Source organism: Staurois parvus, unplaced genomic scaffold (assembly GCF_062004578.1).
Source record: "Staurois parvus isolate SC_StPar_1 unplaced genomic scaffold, SC_StPar_1.0 ptg000129l, whole genome shotgun sequence".
In the NCBI taxonomy this organism is placed as follows: domain Eukaryota; kingdom Metazoa; phylum Chordata; class Amphibia; order Anura; family Ranidae; genus Staurois; species Staurois parvus.
This window is the reverse complement of record NW_028317925.1, coordinates 3,149,499-3,174,551: the sequence shown is the minus strand read 5'-3', so window position 1 is coordinate 3,174,551 and position 25,053 is coordinate 3,149,499. Positions and strand designations below refer to the sequence as shown.

The 25,053-nt window shown below is 39.8% G+C and overlaps 1 protein-coding gene across 2 annotated transcripts in view; it reads left to right on the top strand.

The window, feature by feature from the left end:
- ZDHHC8 (zDHHC palmitoyltransferase 8) overlaps window positions 1–25,053 on the top strand; it is a 128,561-nt gene that overhangs the window by 71,135 nt on the left and 32,373 nt on the right. For both annotated transcript variants that reach the window (XM_089672454.1, XM_089672453.1), the window contains exons 2-6: window positions 10,620–10,741; window positions 20,859–21,016; window positions 22,365–22,537; window positions 23,952–24,054; window positions 24,187–24,278. In XM_089672454.1, the coding sequence (XP_089528580.1) occupies window positions 10,620–10,741; window positions 20,859–21,016; window positions 22,365–22,537; window positions 23,952–24,054; window positions 24,187–24,278 (648 nt within the window). The remainder of the gene's footprint in view (window positions 1–10,619; window positions 10,742–20,858; window positions 21,017–22,364; window positions 22,538–23,951; window positions 24,055–24,186; window positions 24,279–25,053) is intronic.

The following is a 25,053-nucleotide window of genomic DNA, read 5'->3' as shown; positions in this document are numbered from 1 at the left end:
TGATACGATCCTGTCTCGGAGGTCTACAGACAATTCCTTGGACTTCATGGCTTGGTTTGTGCTCTGACATGCACTGTTAACTGTTGGACCTTATATAGACTGGATTATGCCTTTCCTAATCCTGTCCAATCAACTGAACTTCCCACAGGTGTACTTCAAGCAAGTTGTGGAAACATTTCACCCCCGGTTCACATCTATGCGGCCGTGCAGGCCACGTTTTGCATGACCACGAGAGCTTATTCATTTGAATGGACTTCCGTGTCCATGACATGCAGGGAAAGAAGTCCCTGCACTTCTTCAGAAAACGCAGCCCGCACAGGAACCTCGGTTCCCAGTACGGTTGCGTTTTCCAGTGCGGGCGCGTGCCATAAGAACTCTGTGCAGTTCTCTGTGCTGGTGATGCGGCTGCACGGATTTTTGTGCGGTTCCTCAGCGGCACCACCCGCACAGATGTGAACCTAGGATAAAGGATGATCAATGGAAACAGGATGCACCACAGCTCAATTTTGAGGGTCACGGCAAAAACTGTGAATACTTATGTACATGGTTTTTTTAATAAAATTATTTTTATTAATAAATTGTAAATATTTTGAAACTAACTTTTCACGTTGTCTTTATGGGGTATTGTTTGTAGAATGTTGAGGAAAAAAAATTATTTAATCCATTTTGGAAGAAGGCTATAACATAACAAAATTTTGCAAAAGTTAAGCACTGTGAATTCTTTCTGGATGCACTGTATAGTGTGTGAAGGCTGAAAAAAATGGTCTAGTATGTGCCATTGTGGAAAGAATTCTCTAAAGATGTTGTTTTTTTTTTTTTTTTTTTTTCGGTCTCTGAAGATTATGCATTAAAGACCATAGCTATCTTTTAATATGTGGGTGTACTCCTTCACTCCTTAGACAAGAAGGCCATTCTTAAACTAATGCACCAGTAAAAGGTCAATTTCCTAAAGCCTGTAACTGCTTTTCATAACAAAGACTTTGCTGTGCACTGCACAGTTTGTAGCCTTGTACAATGCTTGAAATATCTTCAGAATGTCTCGACCGTCTTTACAGTAATACCTGTGTTTATTTGATTAAAGTAGTGTCTCTAGGCATTCAATTGTGCCAGAATTATGCAATTAATCCTTCCTTTAATGGATTTGCTTTCCAGTGATGGACAAATCTGATTTGTCCAAATGTTTGATAAGGCTGGACCTTCTTTTCCATTCCAGCTGTTTTAGTACCCAGGTAGATGTGTCAACCACAAAAACCCACATGGGATCATAAACTGACCAATAATTAGCAGATCTAAAACGACCTGATCTTCCTTTCAATTGTCAACTGGTTGGAAACAACCTCTCCCTTTTTGTAAAATTATACAAAAAATACATAATAGAATGCCTAATCTAATGTGGCCTTCATGAAAATTCAGCCTTTTTTTCATGTGTTTTGAGTTGTTACTGTTAAACTCTATACAAGCATTCTTTAATAAAGAAATCTGTACAGAATATAGAGTATGACAAAGTAAAGGAAAATAACTTTTCTACCATATTATTATTATTATTTTTTTTATATTGCTTGGATCCAAGAATGCATTGCAGAATTGATGAAACTTGTACTTGTGTTTGGGAATGGAAGTTGTGGTTGGGCGTTTTAACAGAATATTTAAATATTGCATCTTCTTCTTTTTTTTTTTTTTTTTCTCAAAGGGCTCAGTGCAATGCTTTTTTCTTTTTGCACTGCCTTAAATATTGTCTGTCTAAAATGTGGCGTTAGCCTTTAAAACTAAGTGCATGGTGTTTCTGTGTTTCAGTCGGGCTTGGTCGGGAGGCTGTGAAAACTGGCCAGTTCATCCAAAATAGTTTAATCCTATTTTAGTGGCTTGATTGGTTTGGCATGCTGTGACTGTGTTGTACAAGGTTACAAATGCAAAGAGAGAGTTTGTACCGTTGCCCTTGTTCTGTAATGTTAGCTATTACTTATTGTCCTCCAGTATTTAACATTGTCTGGCAATATGCTTTTCAATGTTATGTAGCTATTTTAACTTCCTATATGGCTGTCAGTATTCATATAATCTTGGAGCAGGCGGGTAAATGCCTGTGCTGTGTCCTTGAGCGACCATGAACCATTTCCGCAGATATCAGAAGGTTACAATTGTCACAACCATTTAATTTAGCCACTTGCCTCCTGGGTTAGGTTTTAATTGTCTTTGTTATTTCAAACCAGAAATCTATGTTTTCACTCACAAGGTTTCCCTTGGATAAATATTAATTCCACACTTTTTTGTAAAGAAGATTGGAATATGCTTTGTGCTGTAATAGTACTACAATTTTCATCTGGAATTCTTAGTATTTGGGGTTTTTCCTAAAAATTTAAAGCAATATATCGTAAAGCATCCTCATTCAAAAAGTGTTGAAACTTTCTCATAAATGAGGACACAGGTGCTTCCAACATCCAAGGTAAATGCTTTATCCTTCATACTAATTGGGTGAGGAAGGCCCATAACACTGAGGAAATCCTGTGAGGAAATCTCATTAAATTGCTGTAATACAGCCTAGTTGGCCCAATGCTGGATCTGGAGATCACGTGGGTGAATGGCTGGATTAACAGGTAAAATCTAATTCGACATAATGATGTACAACCAATGTAATATGGAATATCTACTTAAGCTCTGGAAGATTTTACTCCCTTCATGACCAGACCTATTTTTGTTATATGGTTCTGCTCTACTTTAACTGGTAATTGCGCAGTAATGCAACTGTACCAAAACTAAATTTCTTCTCCCATTCCCCCTTCCCCCTGAGTCTGACATACATAAATATTCTATAACCATTTTACATGAAACACTATTTGTGGCCAGGAAGTTGATAACTAGAGGTTGGTAAAAAGCTGTGCCCCCCACTTTACAAGCCTGGATGTCTGAAGTTAACTCTCTGCCCCGTAAGAAAATTATTTACATTAACGGAGGCAGTCTGAATAATTAGAAGATCTGGGATAGATGGTTACAGGCTGATGTCACGTGTACCTCCTGAAAGTATATGTTGTCCTGATACTTTGTGCAGTTTCTTGCGGAGGTACTTCTGATGGCCCTGGTGTTTATGTTCATTTATCTGATTTCGTTATAATTCATGAGCTCCCAGGGACTTGTGTATCATGTTCCTTTTTACCAATGTTCACCCCAATTCACAATTACTACCAATGTGTGAACGCATTCTGTTTTATGTAATCTTTATTGCTGTATCAGAAGTCACCATGCTTTTTGTTTGAGTCTATTTCCCTATACCATTTTTTGTATTATCCTGATCCTAGGTTCACACCGAAGCGTTTTCTGCAGCAGTTTACAGAAACGCAGTAAGTCTATTTAACATGATTTCCTGTGGGACATGTTCACATCTGTGTTTTTCACCCGGTGCATTTTTTGGAAAGGGTCAGGGACTTTTTTTTATTGCAAAAAGTTGCATTTTTGGTTCTATAGACTTCAATGGAAATGCTGCAGAAAAGCATGTACAGTATTCAATTTTGTGATGCGTTTTGAATCTGCTTAGCAACAAGAAAAATAGAAAAAAAAACCTCAAACCGTGTCAAAAACGCAGGTGCAAAAACACAATGCAGATACTGCTCAAAAGCAACCTGCATAGGTGTAAAACTAGCCTTATACATGTCAATAAATTTTAGATTTTTTTTTTAATCAAAAATCTAATTTCTTCATAAATTTTGACCAAATTCTGCTACATTTTTGATAAAAAAAAAAAAAATCTCAAATGGTATATTAATTAGTTTGCGAGAAAGTTACAGCATCTGCAAACTGTGGCATATATACTGGATTTTTTTTTCCAATATACTACTAATAGAAGTGATCAGCGACTTATAATGGGACTGCGAAACTGCAGCGGGCAGTCTGACACTGATGCTGGCGGGAACTGACTAACTGCTACTGACATCACCATTGACACTAATACAGTGATCAGTGATAATAATATACACTGTCACTGTGCTAATGACACTGGCTGTGAAGGGGCTAACATCTAGGGCAATCAAGGGGTGAAACGTGTGCCTGCCAATGTGTAATGTATGTATTATGTACTGCTTTTGCTAAGAGATCCCTTTTGTTTCTCGTCCCTGATTTGCAGGGACAAGAAACAGAGAGATTGATCCCTCTGTACAGAGGCCTGTATTGAATGTCCAACATAGAGTTTTGGGCTGTGATTGGACACAGCCGATCAGCAGGTTCCAGCCTTAAATCATTGGCCGGGAAAGGCTCACAGACACAGCAGAGGTCGGAGGGAGGGGGTCACATGCGCTCCATAAACCCGGATACAGGTAGCAATGTACCAGTACTTCTCTACGCCTGCATGGGCCACCCGTCCCCAGTGCATTGCAGGTGGGCAGTCTGTAAGTGGATATAGAAGACCTGTAATAATAATTATGCGTACTTTTGTTGAATTTTTTAATAAAAAGCAAAGAAAGGGAGGGGTGTGGAAATTTTTTAAAAAAACACTTAGTCAGGGACTAAATCGGGGGCCCCAATCTACTTGTCCCTCATGACAATCTACGTGTCCAGATAAAAAAATTAAAAAAAAAATTAACCAAAACCGTATTTAAATTGGAGGAGAGTTTAGAAATGTCTGGGGCTTGTAAAAGCAAAAGAGGCTTTATGGCGACTTCAGTGTGTAATATTTTTAACATTGCGCTGTTTATCTCCTCCTCCTCCTCCCTGCCTGTCTCCAGCACTGCACCTGGGGACTAGCAGGGAGGAAAGAGACCTTGCAGTGTAATGAGCACCGATTGGCTGCCTGTCAGGAAAGGGTGGGTCAGGGCTTATACTTTATCCCTTTCGCTGCCAGAGCCGTTTTTTGCATTTTTTGCACACGTTTAAAAAATCGTGTTGGGCCTAAAAATTACATAAACCTCAAATCATTATATATTTTCTGAAAGCAGAGACCCTAGAGAATAAAATAGTGCTAGTTCCAATTTTTTATGTTGCATGATATTACAGCAAAATTTCAGTAAAAAAGTTAATTTTAGGGCACAAAAAAGTAATAAATGACCTTTTTTTTGTAAAATATAAAAGATGAGGTTGCAGCAAGTAAATAGATATCCAGCTTGTCAAACCTTAAATTTGTGCGCGCTCGTGAAATGGTGACAAACTTTTAAAGCTCCTTTTATAGGTCACCAGTTTAGCATTACAGAGGAGGTCTGGTGCTAGAATTATTGCTCTCATTCTGGTGTGCGTGGCGATATGTAATGTGTATCGCAATCAACGGTTTCATGCGTAGGTGCCCCACCATGTGCTTTTATGTTAGTATGTGCGTATATGTGGGGGGTGGGAGCCTCAATATTTTTTTTTGGGGGGGGGGGGGGGGGATGATATCTGCTTGGGTGTAACTTTCATTTTTTACAATTAAAAACAAAAACAGAAAAAACCCTTTACTTTTTTTCATCACATAGGGGACAAAGTCCCCTATGTGATGATTTTTGGTGACAGGTTCTGTTTGAGACATCCAAGGTCCAAAAGATCCTGGATGTCTCCCTTCTGCTCCACCGGGGATTGCATTACAATCTCTCAACGGGGACTCAGAAGTGACCTCATAATGTCACTTCCGGGTCAGCACAAGAAGGAAAGGGGAGCGAACTTGTCAGCTCTTCTCCCTCCCCTCTAGCCGACGGAGAGCCGGGCCCGAAGATGGGCAAGCGGAGCCCGGGAGACCTCACGTGGGGGGGGCACGGAGAGGCTGGCACTGTGTGAAGCAGTCGATGGCAGCGCTGCCGCCGATTGCTTCACCTCACAGGTGAGCCCTGCTGCTTGCCTGCAGTAGGGCTAAAGGTAAAAAGAGAGTACCTGCCCGGTGCCTGGAAGTACATGTCCCAGACATCGGGCGATGGGAATCCAACATCCCTGGGTTGTAATCTTTGAGTGGAATACCAGTTTAATGGTCCCCCTCTTTTTAGTCTGTTTCCTACTGCCATTTGGGCCCATCTTTTGTCTGAGTATGACAGATGGTAGAGTTGCCTCATTCCTGACTGCATAGGTCACAAAGTTTTGCTTAAGTTCTTTGTCTGAAGTGGAAAGATGGCTTACTTGGACTTTGGGAGGGCAAGTCTGATTTAAGAGGTATCAGACATTGTCTGGTGGTCACTGGAAAAGTAGTTACAGGGAACTCTTAAAATGGGGACTTCATTTTGGGTAGTTTTCTTTGCTTTCTTGTTTCTCACATGAGGTAAGGGAAATGCACCAACAAGACACCAATCCCAAAAAAATTGGTTTTAAATTAAAAATAAAAAACATTTTGGCTATGATATTCTTTAACACTTTTTAAATTTCTTTTAAAGGTGGAAATAAAAAAAAATAGCTTTAGAAATATATTTTATATATCTTCTGTATTTGCTAAAAAATGTATTTAGCCTGAAAAAAAGAAAACCAATCCATCCAACAAATCTAAGTACTGGTAAGCTGCAATATATTGAATATGTGTACTTGGTTGAGATTCTTCAGCTAACCCTAAGGACAGCCTGGCTGCTAAATATTAAGAAAGTCTCATCTGTTTGATTTTACCACCAAAAGTGTGTGTAGAGATCAATATATATTTTTCAGATTTGAATAGAGTAGGGAATGGCTAAAAGCCCTGTTTTGTCTTTGTTTTCAGTGTCCTTTTTGTGTAGACTTCCTTCCTTTCCTATGCCAAATGCAGTAAAGGAGGTGGGAGGACATCTTTCCAAAATCGGTGGGGTTGATTTACTAAGCAGACTGCTCCAGACCTTCGTAAATGAGAGGGAGCTTTGCTGAATTCCATCATCCAATCATGTGCAAGCAAAAATGCAGTTTTTGTTTTTACTTTACTTGCATGTGATTGGATATTCTTTTGAAAAGCAAAACTTCATGTCATTTCCAAAGCCGTGGAGCAACTGCACTTGCAAAACGCAGTCTTTTTGCCTTTAGTAAATCAACCCCACTGTGTGGTCACCAGAACGGGTGTGCCCAATGGAAGGTTTCCATTTGCAGCAACAATCATGTTTGTATGTCAGACTGTAGATTTTCCCAACTGCATTCATGCTGGATTATGTTTAAGGTATGAGGTGTGTGTGTATATGACCTTATGACTGAACAACAGCAATTACTGAATTTTTACTGCTTCGGGTTTTGAATACTATGTTCTTGAAAACATTTCATATCTATGTTTGTAAAACATTAGCATTTTCAAATGAGGGGACAGCACAGCTGCAAGGATTAGGCAAATTGTGGTTATCCAGCGGATGCCTGACATGGCATGAATGTATGTGTAGTTTTTCATGATGGCTGAAAAGCAGCAGTTAACCATTCTCATTCTAGCTCATTAAAGTGTAGACTCCTGTAGCAACCAATCTGCATTTGCCATCTTGTATCTGATTTGCTCTGTTTTTTTTTTTTTTCTTTTTAAAAAGGGTAACCATAGTATTATATAGCTCACTCAATCCAACCTTAACCCTGAACTCCAGGAATGACCTGTATTGCATATGTACATTCTTCCAGCTTGGAAAAATGTGCATATCTCAACCCAATGGGCTGCTGGAGAAGCTGAAAATCACTGTAGTTGTTGGAACTACTGCAATGATAGCTGCGATCTTCTGGGTCCTGCTGGAGTTCTGTGCATGCAGCTTCCCCTCTGCATACTGACCAGAAGAGGGGTCAAGCACTACCGCCATTTATAGAACACCTTATATTTTCTTTCAGTGAATACAAGGAATTATCTGACTGTGGTAGAGCTTGAGATGACCTGCCCCTCCTTTCCACCTTGTCCAATCAGAGAATTACTTTTTCATTCCAAGAATATAAGGTGTTCTGTGAATGGTGGCAGTGCTAACTGAACAGTCTCCTGTGTTCTGTATAAAGGGGAAAGCTGCTCGCACAGAACCCCAACAGGACACTGAAGATCATAGCTATCACTGTTGTAAATTTGACAGACGTGAAAAGGTCCGGAGAAGCCATGGAGAACATTTTGCTGCCTGTAACATCGTTCAGTATGACCATTTTGGTGGATGGTCTGGGGAGGCATATCCATGGAGGGGCACACAGACCTCTACAGGCTAGACAATGGCACCCTGATTGCCAATAGGTATCCGGATGAAATCCTTGGACCCATTGTCAGACCCTACGCTGGTGCAGTGGGTCCTGTGTTCCTCCTGGTGCACGACAATGCCCGGCCTCATATGGCGAGAGTATGCAAGCAGTTTGTGGAGGATGAAGGAATTTATACCATTGAATGGCCCCCATGCTCGCCTGACCTGATTTCAATAGAACACCTTTGGGATATCATGTTTTGGTCCATCCAACGCTGCCAGGATGCACCTCAGATTGTCCAGGAGCTCAGTGATGCCCTGGTCCAGATCTGGGAGGAAATACCCCTGGACACCATCCACCGTCTCATTGGACACATTCCCCACATGCATACAAACATGTGGGGGCCATACAAACTACTGAGTACCATTTTGAGTTGCTGCAATGGAATTTCAGCAAAATGGACTAGCATGCTGCATCATTTTTTTCACTTTGATTTTCGGGGTGTCTTTGAATTTAGTCCTCTGTAGATTGATAACTTTCATTTCCATCAAATGATGGGGTATCCTTACATTCCTAACACATTACCCAGTCCATATCCATATAGATATCCAGCATGATATTTTTCCACATTGAGATCTGATGTGTTTTCAAAGTGTTCCTTTCGTTTTTATGAGCAGGGTACGTACATACATACATACATACATACATACATACGACCAATTCCTGGAGTTCATCTGTACCGCTATGCATGGCCCCAAGCCAGCCAGCTGACTGCTGACAGAGGAAAGTAGCAATTGACCTGCTCTACAAACCTATCCTGATAGATAAATTTCCTCTCTGATAAGGCAGTGCTAGCCGCCACCTCCCAACCCTCTGCCCCCTTTTGTCTCTTAACCGAACGCACGCATTTATAGAAGGCTGATAAGAGTTTCTCATGAAAGTAGTCTTGGCAGGGGTTCCCTGAGACCTGAAAATTATTTCAAAGATTCCTCTGAGGTGGAAAGGTTGAGAGGCTGATATAATTCACACCAGTGTGACTTGTCATGCTATTTGACAGTTTCAAATTGCATAACAAGTTGCACTCTATTGTCGGCAATGGAGCCGTTCAAATTGGTGTGACTAACTTTGTGGTGCTGCACAGATTTAAAAAAAAAAAAAAAAGTTACTGCACTTTTTGCAATTTCAGGTGCAACTTGCATAGACATTTATGCATGAAGTTGCACAGATAACAGCCAAGTCACACCTGAAGTTGCACTGACATGCGGCTTTGAAATCATGCGTCTGAAATCATGCGTCTTCCGATTTCAAAGTCGAATTCAGTGTGAACTGGAAGTAAAGGAGAAGTACAGCCAAAGTTTTTGTTTTTTGGTTGTACTTCTATGGATCTTGGGATTGCAGTTCGTTCTGTACTCCTTTGACCCATTTTCAGCTGTCACAGAGCTGGTCCAGGCTCTGAAAAAAATCCCACCAAGATGCCTGGACCTCTAGTGAGCACTGGAGGGGCAGAGCAAACAGCTGGTGACTGACAGTCATTGGCTCTCTGCAGCCTGAAGACCAAGAGCTGAGCAGTCAGCAACGTTCGATTGCTCAGTTCTTGGTCTTACATCTGGTGAGGTACAGATGTTACAGCTAGCTGTGCGTGTGTCTAGATAGATTTTTTTTTTTTTAAGAAACCCATACTTCTCCTTTTAAAATCTGTGTTCAGGTATTAAGGCTTATGGTTATGTGGTCTTCAGCTAGATGATATGGTGGTGACTGATGTGGTCAAATTTTTCAGCTTCTTCAGAGTTCCTCCACAATCTAGGATAAAAGAGTATTCCCCTATGCTGTTACCTTCTTCTCTAGCTAATTTAGCAGGTCTGTTCATTAGTCTAGTCTGTGATATGGAAATGTGTCTTCAAGCCAAAATACATCCATACATATCACTAGATGAAACAGGATTTATTATCGTGCTAATTCAGCTCAAATGCTTTGGTCGTTCAGCCAAATGTACATATTCTTTTGTATAATATGAATACTTGGTTATATTGCTAGTCTTTCATTTTACTATATCAATAGTTGCGTACATTAGTGACCAGGGATTTTTTTATTAGGCATTTTGTAAATTAGATTTTTTTTTTACGGGAAGCAGGTGCGCTGGCATGCTCCTGTCATGACTGACTGACCATCATTACATTAAATCTGTATTGTCTACTTGATGGTTACCTGTGGGCCAGTAGCAGTATTACTGGTTCAAAGCCCATATGTGGGAGAACGGGGGTTGTATAAATGCTGGGCATTTAAATCCATTACTATGGAAAAAGGTTAAGGACATACTTACACCACATCTGTTGGGCTGCATTGCTCAATATAGGCCCAACACAATGACGAGCTGAAAATAAGTATTTTGGCTTCTGCTGTCATAAAAAACAAATCAATGCAATACATAGCAATACCTGGTAACACGTCAACCTATGTGTGTTTATTGCTCACCAAAAGCAAAGTGTATGATGTGACTCAAGCCTAACTAAATCTTCCAACTAAAATCTCATCCTCCTTTTAAACTGTTACCGGCAACAAAAGTGTTTCTGTGTACTTACCCAAAACCCTTTGCTCTTCCACAGGTGTCCCTGGCTAACGAGAGAAATCTCTGCAGCCATCCCAGTGTACAATGGGCTCATTTTCCTGTTTGTCCTGGCAAATTTCAGCATGGCTACCTTCATGGATCCTGGTATCTTCCCAAGAGGTAAGCACTCTACTTTCTTCTTGTGACTCGGCAAAAAAAGCTGGTTAATCATTTTGCCAATGAACTGACCTTATACAGCATCCTCATCAGTTCGCGATTTCCCTTCTGTGTATCAGAATTATGAAATATTGAATCCTATAGAGTAACTCTTAAATATTTATATGTTGTGATTTGCAGCAGCTGATTTCCATCTGCTGTATAGGCAGACTCTCAGCAGAGCTAACATCACAGGGAGACCTCGAGCTGAACCCATCGTTAGCTCCACAGCAATCAATATTAATAAGACGACAAGGCCGCATGATTAACAGAGCTGGGCAAGACACTGGCATATATTCCACACACAGAATAATTTTGCCAAATTTTACCTTCCATAGCATGTGTGCCTCTTTGTTTTTTCATCATTAACCCTGTGTTGCTGTGTAACAGAAGCATTTAACCACATGCGGCCCAGCCACTGTACAAGCAGGGCGGCACGGCGGCACAGCTGGGCAAAAGCACGTTTTAAAACGTGTGTTTTGAAAACAGGTAGGGGGCGCGTGCGAGGTGGTGCCGCCACCCTACCTGTCCCGCCGATCGCAGCCGCGGATGTCAGTTGCCGGGTCACAGCCGGTCGTTACCGGCTATGTCCCGGCGATCGGCGGCAATCGCTGACAGAGAGCACAGCTGCAGTAGCTGTGCTTTCTGTCCGTTCCCTGACAGCTCCAGGACACGCTGATCGGGACAGAAGAGTTTCTCTCTCACGATCAGCGGTGTTTCCTGCAGTACACACCCCCGCCCCCTAGTAAAACACTCCCCTCACACAGTTAACCCTTTCCATGAATAATAAACTTAACCCCTTCCTCCCCAGTGCCATTCGTACAGTGTCAGTGTTTTTTTTTTTTTTTCGCACTGATCACTATATTGGTGTCAGTGAGGACGTCAGTGACCCCAAGTCAGTACCCCCCAATGTCAGAATGTCCGCCGCAGTCCCACCATAAGTCGCTGATCGCCGCCATAAGTCGCTGATCGCCGCCATAAGTCGCTGATTGCTGCCATTATTCGTATAAAAAAAAAACTGAAAATCCCAGTATCTTTCCTGCCATTTGTAAACGCTATAACTTTCACGTAAACCAATTAATTTACACGTATTGGGTTTTTTTTTTTAGCAAAGACATGTCGCAGAATGCATTTTGGCAGAAATTTATGACTAAATTTGATTTTTACATTTTTTTGTACTAGACATGTTTTATAGCAAAAAGTCCAACATATTGTTTTTTTTCCTCAAAATTGTCAGCCTTTTTTTTTTATAGTGCAAAAAATAAAAACCGCACAGGCGATCAAATACCACCGAAAGAAAGCTCAATTTGTGAGAAAAAAAAAGGATGTAAATTTCATTTATGTACCGTATTGCATGACAGCGCAATTGTCCGTTAAACTAGCGCAGCGCTGTATAGCAAAAAAATGGCGTAAATTGCAGTCTCTATACCATCGTTTTGTAGACGCTATAACTTTCACACAAAGCAATCAATATACACTTATTGGGATTTTTTTTACCGAAAACATGTAGCAGAATATATTTTGGCCTAAATTTATAACCAACTTTGAGTTTACTATATATTTTTTATAGCTGAAAGTAAAAAATATTGTTTTTCTTCAAAATTTTTGACCTTTTTTTGTTTATAGCGTGAAAAATAAAAAGCGCACAGGTGATCAAATACCACCGAAAGAATGCTCTATTTGTGTGAAAAAAAGGACGTAAATTTCGTTTGGGTGCAGCATTGCATGACCGCGCAATTATCAGTTGAATTAGTGCAGTGCCGAGTAGCAAAAAGAGGCCTGTTCAATAAGGGGGGTAAATCCTCAGGAGGGCAAGTGGTTAAAGAACATAACTTTATGTAGGCTTACCTAAATGTAGCTACAATTACAAACCTAAAAATCAGCACAAGGGACACAATTCTCAGTTAGTGTGATATGTCCCTTGTGTTGATTTTTGTTTCAGAAGAAATCTTGCTCTGTCCTCCCTCCCATCGCCGTAATTTTCCATAGCATTCGGGGTTAATACAGCTAAGCAGCTGCTAAAAGCGCTAATCAAGAGAGCTCGTCTATACCTGCCTTTTCCACCACTCATAAAAGGCATATTGCAGCTTCTATGAATGACACAGAATCTCTGATTTGGAGAGGTGGCATCCAGCTAGCCCACATTCAGTTCCTGTATTTATAGAAGCTGTAATATGGCAGGAAAGGGTGGGCTAATTAACCCCCACCACACCAGAAGATTATGGTGGCAGGGGTGGAAGAGTTGGGTAGGACAGAGCAAGATTTCTCCTGAAACAAGAATGACAATGTCTATTCACAAAGAAGTTAGTTTTCAGTTTCACGTAGACCGAGGTTAAAGAATGTTACTCTAACATTTCATATTTTTGTTATGTGCCTGTTGTTGTACCACGTGGTTGTGTAAAAAAACAACCTCCAAAAATCTGACAAGGTTGTTTAACAAGGTAAGGGTTCATATATGCCCCCAAATTCTTTCCTTCAGTTACCTACCATGCCACTATGAGGGGCACCCTTTTGCCTTGTTTTAATATATGTTCGTTAGAACACAGGAAACAGACGTTCTGATGAGAAGACATTTGTTTCTTGAGCTCAGTCATAAGCCAGAAGATGCATTCTATGGCTTACACAAAAAATTGAAATGCCAGTTTTGATAGACTGCAATGAATTGTGAATACTGGTGCATAGAGTGGAGTCTGTATCCAGTCGTATTCCACTGGGCTCTAACACGTGTTTGCAAAGTGAATGTCTTTATTGAAACCTTATGAACCAGCTAGAGGCTCCATGCACACTAGTGTTTTTTAATCTAGAAGCTGTTATTGGCTATATATTTTTTTCTGCTCCTAGAATCTAAATTGTGTTATGTTATGTGTCCATGCACACTGTTTTTAGGCTATTAGCATTTTTTGAGCTTCTAGGAGCAGAAAAAAAATTGTTTTTGTAAACTTTTTTTGGAGTGTTTTTCCAGCAGAAAAACATTAAATGCTCATAAACACTGCTAAATGTTTACTAAACCGCTCCTAATAGCTTTTTTTTTTTAGCTTTATTTTTTTCTCTCTACATGTACTGTAAAAATGCTAATAAAACGCTCAAGCCCCTAAATGCTACTAAAAACCTCTATTACCAGTGGTTTTTATCCACACTAGTGTGCATGGAGCCTCAGAGAGAGTGTGTGTGTGTGTTTTGTTTTTTTTTTCCCGACTAATTAGCCCTAATACACGATCTACAAAATTCCAAAGACACTTGGACACACAGAAAATGCTATATCCACAGATCCTGAATGTTTTTGCATACACCAATGAAGCACATTTAAAGTTTATAGAACCATAACAATGGTGATAACAAGTGCTGCTATTTAGCCAAACTTTGTTAAATCAACATGCGCACCACATGCTAAAGTCCATTCTTAATAGCTTCCAATGAAAAATTCACTAAAAAAACAGAAGTTGTTGCCAAGGTCTCAAAACCGGTAAATACCCTATGAAACAATTAACCTCCATCTTGATCATCTTTCCTTAGGATCTTGTGCAATTCGCTTCCTACTGCTTCACCCTTCAGTCAACTTTTTTACATTTATAATCAAGTGTAATACACTATTGTGTTTATTAACAATGTGACGATACAATGGGTATAGGGGTGTATTTTCATTATAGCCCCCTTTGGACTCTCTTGCTGGTTCAAGCCTATAACACAACACTACTTATGATGAATAATCAATAGCTGAACAATGGATACTTTTCCAACTCAAGTACATGAGAAGGATTGCATGACAGTGTGTCATTGTATGCTTGCTTTTTGTTCACCCCACCCCAGCGTCCATGGTTTTTAAAAAGCTCAACCAACTGCTGGCAGTTATGCATTTCCCATCTAATTTTTGGTGTCCATATTTAATTTTTGAACCAGTGACATTTACCCAATTTTAAAATGGTTATTTATTTCAGTCTAATCTAATTTACATAGAAGCCACCCCAAACCCCCGTTCACATTTTGTCATTCATTTTTGTGAGCCTTTGTCTGTCTACTCTTTGTTATTCAAAGCTGGCAGTCATACATGTTGGTATATTTATGTATTCGGTTAAGAGGTTGTCTGCTTGTGTGCAATCTGCTGTATGGTTTTATGATAGAGTATACAACTTTTATCCATATAATGTGCATGTTTATAATGTACCGTATGTATGTTTATTTAGGTAACTGTATATTATTAATTGTAGAGCTGAATTGCAGATGTGCCTCACGGTTTTAGGTTTTTTTTTTTTTGTGGATAAGCATTCCAACTATACGATGACCAGACCTGCCTATATTTGTAGTCCAAATCTACCTACATTTGTAGTCCTCATTTGTTTCCCACACAGTCAAGATCTGCAGGAAGACAAACAGCCAGGTAGTTCAGATATGGCCATGCCATGTACTTTTTTCTTGCTCAACAATTTTTATTGATGAAAAGTTTGGTACAAACAAAAGAGAAACAGGCCAGCATAGTACACTAAATAGTTCCGGGGTGCATACAAATTGTAAGGAGAGGTCAACATTTGAAATCTCACATTACGCAAAAGAAGCAACTAATATTTAACTTAAGCAATGGCATGGTGTATTGAAAGAGTCACTAATGAACTGAAAACTAGGCAAGTATGACTGGGTACTAGGCGATTTTAGTACAAGGAGACCGTAAGCAGTACAATCTGGAGGTAGTCATAAATCAAATCATGTAGCTGGCCTGAGAGAGAGAAACCGTATAGGAGAATAGGGGGGGGGGGGGGAGTGGGCCTTACTGTCTGTACAGTATGGTGAAGCCGACTGCCGAGTCACAATCCTAGCCATACAGAGAGCTGTGATGACAGAATACATATTCTACAAAAAAGAATATAATAGAGGGGTGGAAAGAAAGAAGAGGAAGGAGGTGAGGTTCACCATGTACTTTTTATATGCTGGGCTATCTGAGACGAATGGCTTGATTGCAATGGAAGCATTCCCATACTTTTCTGTATATTTAAGCACCAAAAAAATGAATACATAAGAGGAAGTGCACACTTTTGTTTTAGAGTGCATTGCAAAACAGTCCTGTGTAATGCATTTAAGGTGTGCTATTTTCTGTTTCCAGTGCAAACCGTTTATGTTAATACATGCATTTCTGTTGTAAACCTGGGTTCCAGGCACAACTAGCTTTAAAATTCAAGCCTTTACAAGCAGATATATCTGGATCATTATGTACAGAATTAATGTTGGTTATCTTCCTTCTGTTTTAAGTTGGTACTTAAATATGAATGAATTGCTATGATGTTTACTGATCTTCACCATATGAGCTACTCTTGGTCTCCCACCTTTCTGTCTCACTACATTCCCACCTACTTTTTCTCCTTAGTAAATGTCTCTTGTACTCCCACGTAAACCTCTCTTCTCACTAGGATCTGTAATTCCCAGAGGTCTATGTATTTCTCATCTCCACAGTGTCTTTTATTTCCTTGGAGTATGCTTCCTCTATATGGTTCTCCTCCCTTCTATATGAGTCTTTCTCTCCAGTGATGTGCAGTTACTCTAGTAGCATTGCTATAGTAACTAGGCACAGTTCTGTCTATATTCTCAGTTTGCAGATAACTTCTTATATCTGAAGGGACATCATTGATATTGCTCTACTCTGCCTCCAGAATCTGCATTTTGTGACAGCCCAATGCATGGTTTTCTCTAACGCGTGTGTGTGTGTGTGTGTGTGTGTGTGTGTATAAACGGCGAGCTAGAGAACTGCTGCAGCATGAAGCCTTGATGCAGTGATGAGCACACATGATCTTAAGAAGCTTGGAAGTCCTGCTGCTTTTCTAAATTTTTACACTTGATCTCAGTTTCAAGTCAGAAATAGTCTTCAGTTTAGGCAAACAGTCCATAAAGAGTTACTAAAACCACAACAGTAAAATCTTTCTGTATATGCAGTAAAGCATGCTTGTAATACTCACTGGGGAATACTCTGCATTGTCTAAAAAGGGTCTTTGATCTTGTCTTCTCTGATCCTCCCCTTCTTCCACAGTCCTCAATCCAGCTGCTGATAGAACAGAGCCTTGGGGGCAAGCCCATACTCAGTTTGGTGTGTATTGATAGAGAGATTTTTTTTTTCTTAGGAGAGTGCATATGATCATCACAGGGCCAATCAGCGCTGTCCAGACAAAGGGTTGGGTCCTGCAGCCTCATAGAACAATAAGGGGAGAATGAAAACTCCCCCTACAAGCTTTAACCAGTGCTCTGCTGGACACTGATAGAAGTATAGAAGTCACAAGACTGCTCCGACTGCTGATGAGGAAAGGAACACTTTTTAAGCTTAAAATATAGATGAGAAGATTAAATTGAGTGTTTTTTTTTTTGCTAAAACGGTTTTAAAAATCAAGAGATTATGGATACATTTTCCATTTTTTTGGAATGCTTTGGAGTCATGGAGGGAGAAAGATTTTTGTGTTTTTTTTTTTTGTTTTGTTTTGTTTTTTATAGGGTGAAATGGACCTCCTTTTAAAGCTACAGTTGCAAGAAAAAGTATGTGAACCCCTTGGGATTACATGGAGTTTTGCATGAATTGGGCATAAAATGTGCTCTGAACATCATCTAAGTCACAACAATAGAAGAACACAGTCTGCTGAACATAATACTACACAAACATTAGATGTTGCCATGGTTTAATTGCACATAACATGTAAACATTCACAGTGCAGGGAGGAAAAAGTATGTGAGGCCCTAGCTTAATGACTTCTCCCAGAGCTAATTGGAGCCAGGAGTGAGCCAACCTTGACTCCAATCAGTGTGATGATATTGGATGTGTTGCTGACAGCTGTCCTGCCCTTAAAAAACACACACCTGTTTTGGGTTTACTGGTTTCAAGAAGCACTGTCTGATGTGAACCATGCCTCGCAGAAAAGAGCTCTCAGAAGACCTACGATCAAGAATTGTTGACTTGCATGAAGCTGGAAAGGGTTACAAAAGTGTCTCCAAAAGCCTTGATGTTCATGTGTCCACGGTAAGACAGACTGTCTACAAATGGAGAAAGTTTAGCACTGTTGCTACTCTCCCTAGGCATGGTCGTCCTGTAAAAATGACTGCAAGAGCACAGCGCAGAATGCTGCATGAGGTAAAGAAGAATCCCAGAGTGTCAGCTAAAGACCTACAGAAATCTCTGGCACATGCTAACATTTTTGTTGACACATCTACAATAAGGAAAACATTAAACAAGAATGGAGTACATGGGAGGACACCACGGAGGAAGCCATTGCGGTCCAAAAAGAATATTGCAGCACGTTTGAAGTTTGCAAAAGAGCACCTGGATGTTCCACAGCACTACTGGCAAAATATACTGTGGACAGATGAAACCAAGATTGAGTTGTTTAGGAAGAACACACAACACTATGTGTGGAGAAAAAAAGGCACAGCACACCAACATCAAAACCTCATCCCCACTGTAAAACATGGCGGAGGGAGCATCATGGTTTGGGGCTGCTTTGCTGCCTCAGGGCCTGGACGGATTGTTGTCATTGATGGGAAAATGAATTCCAGAGTTTATCAAGACATTTTGCAGGAAAACGTACCACCATCTGTCCGCCAACTGAAGCTCCACAGAGGATGGGTGATGCAACAGGACAATGACCCAAAGCATACAAGTAATTCAACAAAACAATGGCTAAAACAGCACAGAATACGCCTTCTGGAGTGGCCCAGTCAGAATCCTGACCTCAACCCAATTGAAATGCTGTGGCATGACCTTAAGAGAGCGATTCACACCAGACATCCCAAGAATATTGCTACACTGAAACAGTTTTGTGAAGAGGAGTGGTACAAAATTACTCCAGATCGTTGTGCAGGTCTGATCTGCAACTACAGGAAATGTTTGGTTGAGGTTATTGCTGCCAAAGGAGGGTCAGCCAGTTATTAAGTCCAAAGGTTCACATACTTTTTCCTCCCTGCACTGTGAATGTTTACATGTTATGTGCAAATAAACCATGGCAACATCTAATGTTTGTGTAGTATTATGTTCAGCAGACTGTGTTCTTCTATTGTTGTGACTTAGATGACGTTCAGAGCACATTTTATGCCCAATTCATGCAAAACTCCACGTAATCCCAAGGGGTTCACATACTTTTTCTTGCAACTGTACATTTTGGGTTTATTCAAATGTACTTACAATGCCATCCCCCCGCCCCTCCCAAATCACACTGCTAGGGTCAAATGCTTGTTACTTATTCCTTGCTCCTGGAGCAGCCAGCAACCTACACTTTTCTCCTGTGCCTCCGGTTTTGCACAGGCTTTTGCGATCCTCATGCACAATGCAGGACTACAGGTCATGCCTTGTACATAATGATGTCACAGTGCAACTGTGAGAGAAATCGCTTTGGGGGACTATCGCACAGCGTGATGAAAGCATGCTACAGTGAGAGATAATGTAGGTATTACAACTTATTCCTCTACTGTTACATTTAACAAGAAGGTAATGCTTGCAGTGGTTGAGGGGTGCTGCATGGTATTTTAAGGGTTTTTTTTTTTCTAATTTAATCCTGGAGTTCAGCTTTGACAAGTGCACCTAGAAAAACAGTGTGGTAGATGTCACCTTGGCATTTAAAATGTTGAAATATGTTCATTTCAGTGAAGTAATATATTTACTATCTTTTTGCTTTTCTGTAAAGTTAAAACTTCATAAAAGTCAAGTAATATTTCTTAAATTAATTACAAGAAATGTTTAGGTTAATAGTAGTATCAAATGTACAGGGCTGGATTTTCATTACTGAAGCACGGTTTTTATCACTGCTTTGAGCCCTCTGCTAACATCACCTTTTGATATAGGAATGATGTCTCATATCAAAAGCTACTAAAAGCTCCTTTTCGTGGATAATCATACAATATCTGAATTTAATACAGCAATTCAAATATAAAAAGGAACCGTTTAGCTATAACAAAAAAAAATAAACAGGGTCAACTACCTCAAAATATTGGAACCAATGAAACACACGTGCTTAACATGGTTTTCTAAGATATGTGGGAATGCACTCCTTGTATTAACATCAATGTTCTATTGCAACTTAATTGTATAAGAAATGTGAATTCATACATACATGAACCCCAGTTAAAGAAAATTTGCAAAAAATAAATGAAGCAATTAAAACTGCTGAATTTATTTAAATAATGTAAGGTAACAACTGTAATAATTTAAAAGATATGAGCTCACTGAAAATACACTATTCTATTGGGGCCTCTAAAAATGGGTACTTCTTTTCCATCTTAGAGGGTTCATTGCTGAGTTGGTTCAGAAATGAAATGGATGCCACATATAGGACATCTGTATCCATCAAAAGTTGAAGGAAAATTGGATCCATGTGATCCCTATGGGTAGCTGGATGTAAACAGATATGCTGCTGTTTATTTCCATTTACATTCATTCCATTCCTTTCCATTCATTTTTTAAGCTAAAGCTTTAAGAGACTACCGCTCTTGTTTTAGCTCCTTGTGTCAAGTCTGCTCTTTTGAATATGAATAAAAATGAAAGGAAACCCTATTGAAAGGAATATTGTAGTATCATTATTGTGAAAACGCTAGTTTCCTGGCTGTCATGCAGGTGCATTGCCTTCAGTGCTTCTGCAGTTCTGCACTAGTATAACAATAAGGAATTCTGACAATCTAAGACTCTGACTGTGACTCTGTATTGATAGTGGACACAACCAGGCAACAAGCTTTAAGAAAAAAAAAAACCACAACCCACTGCCTGCAGGAGCAGCCCATATATGTCATTCATGATGGGGTCATTTTAACACGTTAAGATACAGCTCTGTATAAATGTATAAGCATCTGAGAATTATATTCATCAAACGTAATCAATCATGTTTTGAAGCACTGCTGAGTATATATCTGAACTATATTGTGTCTGTTTAATGTTTAAGTTCCACTTTAAAATTTAGATTTGGAAAGAGTACATGGGGTAATATAGCAGAAAACTGTCACTTTGGTCAGTTTGAAAGAAGAGATTAAGACTCACTGCACAAGTAAAGCAATAAATATGGGATCGGAGGTACTCCAAGAATCCATGTTGCCCAGATAATTTTACTAAATCGTATTCATTTTTTTCCCCAAGCTGATGAGGATGAAGATAAGGATGATGACTTTCGAGCTCCCCTCTACAAGAATGTGGAGATCAAAAGAATACAAGTACGGATGAAGTGGTGTGCTACCTGTCACTTCTACCGCCCACCTCGCTGTTCACATTGCAGTGTCTGTGACAACTGTGTGGAGGTAAGTCCTGTGTATCTCTACAACAATTAAGAATGAAGATAAATGGAAAGTGGTGCTGTTTGACGCTCATAGCAGTCAGGTTAGCTCTTTCATAATTTCACAGTTTGAAAGTGGCATCATTCATGAAAATTGTTCTTGCTCAGCTTCTTGCTTCCTGTTATTACGTGACAACTGTTGTGCTCCCGTGCTTTGACTCGGTCACATGCTTCTGGTAGACTACAAGCAGTTCTGCTGACACACATTGCACTGGCATGGTCCACTGTTGTCACTATCAGGGATCCAGTCTTGAGCAAGGTTGTGCAACCGAAAAGTTTTAGCTTTAGACATTTTAACTTTGCGTTGGCCTGCTTTGTAGTAATAAAGGGCTACCTAGCCTGAACTTGTGATTTTAAGCCGAAAAGGATTTAAGAAGCCAAAGTATTAGCTTATTGTCCTCATAGTTCATTATAGAGCTGAAGTGGTTGTTAAAGTAAAAGGTTTTTTACTTCAATGCGTTCTCTGCATTAAGATAAAAAACCTTTCAATTTCAGCTCCCCCCCACCCCCCCTTAAATAATTACCTAAGCCCAATCTTGATCCAGCACTGTGCCTGTCTGCTGCTACACTGCTCTCTCTCCTCTCCCACCAGAGGCTCAACAGCAGCAGGAGTCATTGGCTCCTGCTACTGTCAATCAAATCCTGTGAGCAGGGGGCAGGGCTGAGTTGCACTGTGTGTGTGCATAGATGCACACAGTGCAACTCAGGAGGATCGAGACGGCATAGGAAGTATCCCCATAGGAAGCTGCGTATTATGGGGGCATTCGAAGAAGAGGAGGAGCTGAGACTGCTAGCAGGGACCCCAGAAGAGGAGGACCAGGGCACAGAGCAGGTAAGTATGACATATTTGTTATTTTAGAAAAAAAAAAATTAAACCTTTACAATCATCCTAAGAAACTAAGGATGATGTGACAGATATCCATAGAGACGAATTTCACACCCTAGAAGCTGTTCACATACAGGTAAGCCTTAAGTAGATATTCTCATTAAAATTTAATTATATTTTCTGAACAGGTTTGTGCACGTGACAATGCACAGACATGGATGCTGTGCAGAGGACAGTGTGCCTAATGGCCACAATGAATGTAATTCTAGGAGATGATTTAAGAATAATAAATGAAAAGTATATGCTTAGGGACTTTTTTTAAAAAATGTTTTGTGAAGGTCAAACTATTTTGAGGGTTCCCACTAATTCCTTCCTTGAGGCAATTGTTTTCACTTTTTTTTTTTTTATTATATATTTTTTAGACCATATTTTGGTAAATCATCGATGCATTTATACCTGAATTTGTTTTTTCTTTTTGCAATTGTAGGATTTTGACCATCACTGCCCCTGGGTGAATAACTGCATAGGACGCAGAAACTACCGCTATTTCTTCCTGTTCCTCCTATCCCTTAGCACACATATGGTTGGGGTGTTTTCATTTGGCCTCATATTTGTTCTTCACCATCTGGAGATGTTGGGAGAGGCCCACACCAGTATTACGTATCCTGTCTGCAAAGATTTAACAATACTTGTGTGTTTTTATAATGCATATAGTTTTTATTTATTTTGAGTAATATGTTTGTATCAGTGTGCATGCTAGAAAATGTTTCTACAAAAATCCTATATACTACTCAATTTTATGGTGGGTCCTTAACGGAGGGTCCTCTGTTCGTAACAGTCAGATCCTTAGAAGATCGTAATTGTAGCAAACGTGTACATCCTTTTGGACAGTGCTTGACAAGTAACCGGGTCATATTAACTTCGAACCTCTATCTAGTCATAATAAAAGCAGAAGTCTTGGTATTGTACTTCTACAAATGCTTGTGGAAGCCGTACAACTCTGTCAAGCTGCTTTTGCAAACATGGTTCTGATTCAAACCTGTGAGGTAATTTATCCATACTTCTAAAACGGTATGGCCTAAAGTATGTAGATATTCTTTCAAATATATTGAGTTCAGGTGCTCAAAGCCAGGTCCATATAGACATGTTTTAAAGAATGGCCTGAAAAGAGCCCTGATATCAACCATATGAAACACGTATTAGGATGACTTGAAATGCTAATTTCAGGGCACCACTTTTTGTCCAATATCAGTACCTGAGCTCACACATTTTCACAAAATCTCATGGAAACCCCTTTTCAGAAATGTGGTGTCTGTTTAAGCCGTTAAGAAGGGCCACCTCCATGTTAATGGCCACAGTTTTGAAAAGGAATGTCAAGCAATGTAGGTGTAAAGGTTAGGCGTTCACATGCTTGGAACTTATAGTGTATTTAAAATGAACTGAATGGGGAGCAAAGCTTGAAGACTGTTTCCCATTATAGCTACAGCCTTGCCATGCAGAGTACCAGACTCTGGACAAATGCAGAACACCAAGCCCTGCACAGAAAAGGTCTTGTCAACTGCACTTTAGTTTTTCTTTGCACAGAGAATCAGACATTATCAGATTCAAATGGAGAATCACACTGAATTTCTTAACCCTTTGCCCTTTTGCTCCTACTTGTTCGATCACAGTAGCGAGAAAATTGGAAGGTGAAGGATGGAAGTTTTTTTCTTGAAGCAGTTCAGTTCAATTGTGATTGTGGTTTTACTTTGGGAAAGTCTATTTGATATTTATCAAGTCATCGAATGTATTAGAGGATTTTTGTACGAATGGTTGTTGGAAAGTTTTAAGCTGACCATACAATAGTAAATTTTCGAAGACTTGTAGTTTCCCTAGCTGCAGGGTTGCCAATTCTTGGTTTAAACAACTTAATATTAGAACATCAAATTATATGGTTTACAGTCATGTGTAAGTGAGGGTTTGTTGTTTTGTTCCACAGTAAACTAATAGTATTGAGCTTCTCTGACAATACCAGCTATATTAACACAGCCAAACAGCATAATATAACGCTGAATTCCTTAGCTATTGTGCACAGAATATCAGTCATGTGTGTGGCCGGACTGTTTTTCATCCCTGTCATTGGCCTCACTGGATTCCATATAGTGCTGGTTGTTAGAGGCCGCACCACCAATGAGCAGGTAATAAGACTGCTACACATTTAGAAATGGTCATGACTTGTTTCTTTTGTTACCTTCTCTGGCTTAATTTGCATTGTACCATTTGCTGTTGGTTTGTTGTTTTCTCATATTATGGCTTTTACATCTGCCTAGGTGACGGGGAAGTTCCGTGGAGGTGTTAATCCTTTTACCAGAGGATGCTGTGGAAACATACAGCATGTGCTATGCAGTCCATTGTCACCCAGGTAAGAGGAGAGTTACTGTGAAATAAAACACTCCATTTCTGGTAACAACACATTTTTAAAGAATTCAAGAGACCATACCCAAGCTCTGTAGGTTGGTGCCTCTTCATCTCTTCTTTCAATTTTGAATAGCAAATATAAGCATTTTGTGTTTGTATCATTATTCCAGAGAATGATATACGTTTGCTGGGAGCAAGAATTGATTCTCAACCCCCTCCTAAATGCTTCAGAATATAATTGTTTTATTAAAGCTGAACCCTGGGCTTTTATAAAAAAAAACACAATTTAATCCAGTTATATGTTTGTTAAAAAAATTAAATGCATTTTGATCCATATATTTGTGATAAATGTTTAGGCTGTGTTGTGCAAGTGCAATAGTTTCAGGACATTGTTTATCCTAATGTCCAAAAGTTTAGCTGGCCATACAGTATATGAATTTCGATAACTTCCCTAGGAAGCGGGAGAAATTCACCCAGTGTGGGAATCTAAGGAGGCAGGTGGAAAATTATCAGCTGGAAATAGCCCCCATACAATAAGATCCAGTCGCTGATGGAGTAGTACAGTAGTCACAGCAGGAGATTCGTCCATGTGCATTGTATACCATGGAAGAATTTTAATTTGTTTTTGCTCAGCCTGCAGGCTGAACAAAAAAACTCAGTGTACGACCAGCTGTATAATTACCATCTCCTATAGTTCATAGACACAATATCCTATAACGTATACATGGTGCCTCCTCTTCCCTGATCCATGAATATCACCCTAAAGGTGGCCTTCCTTT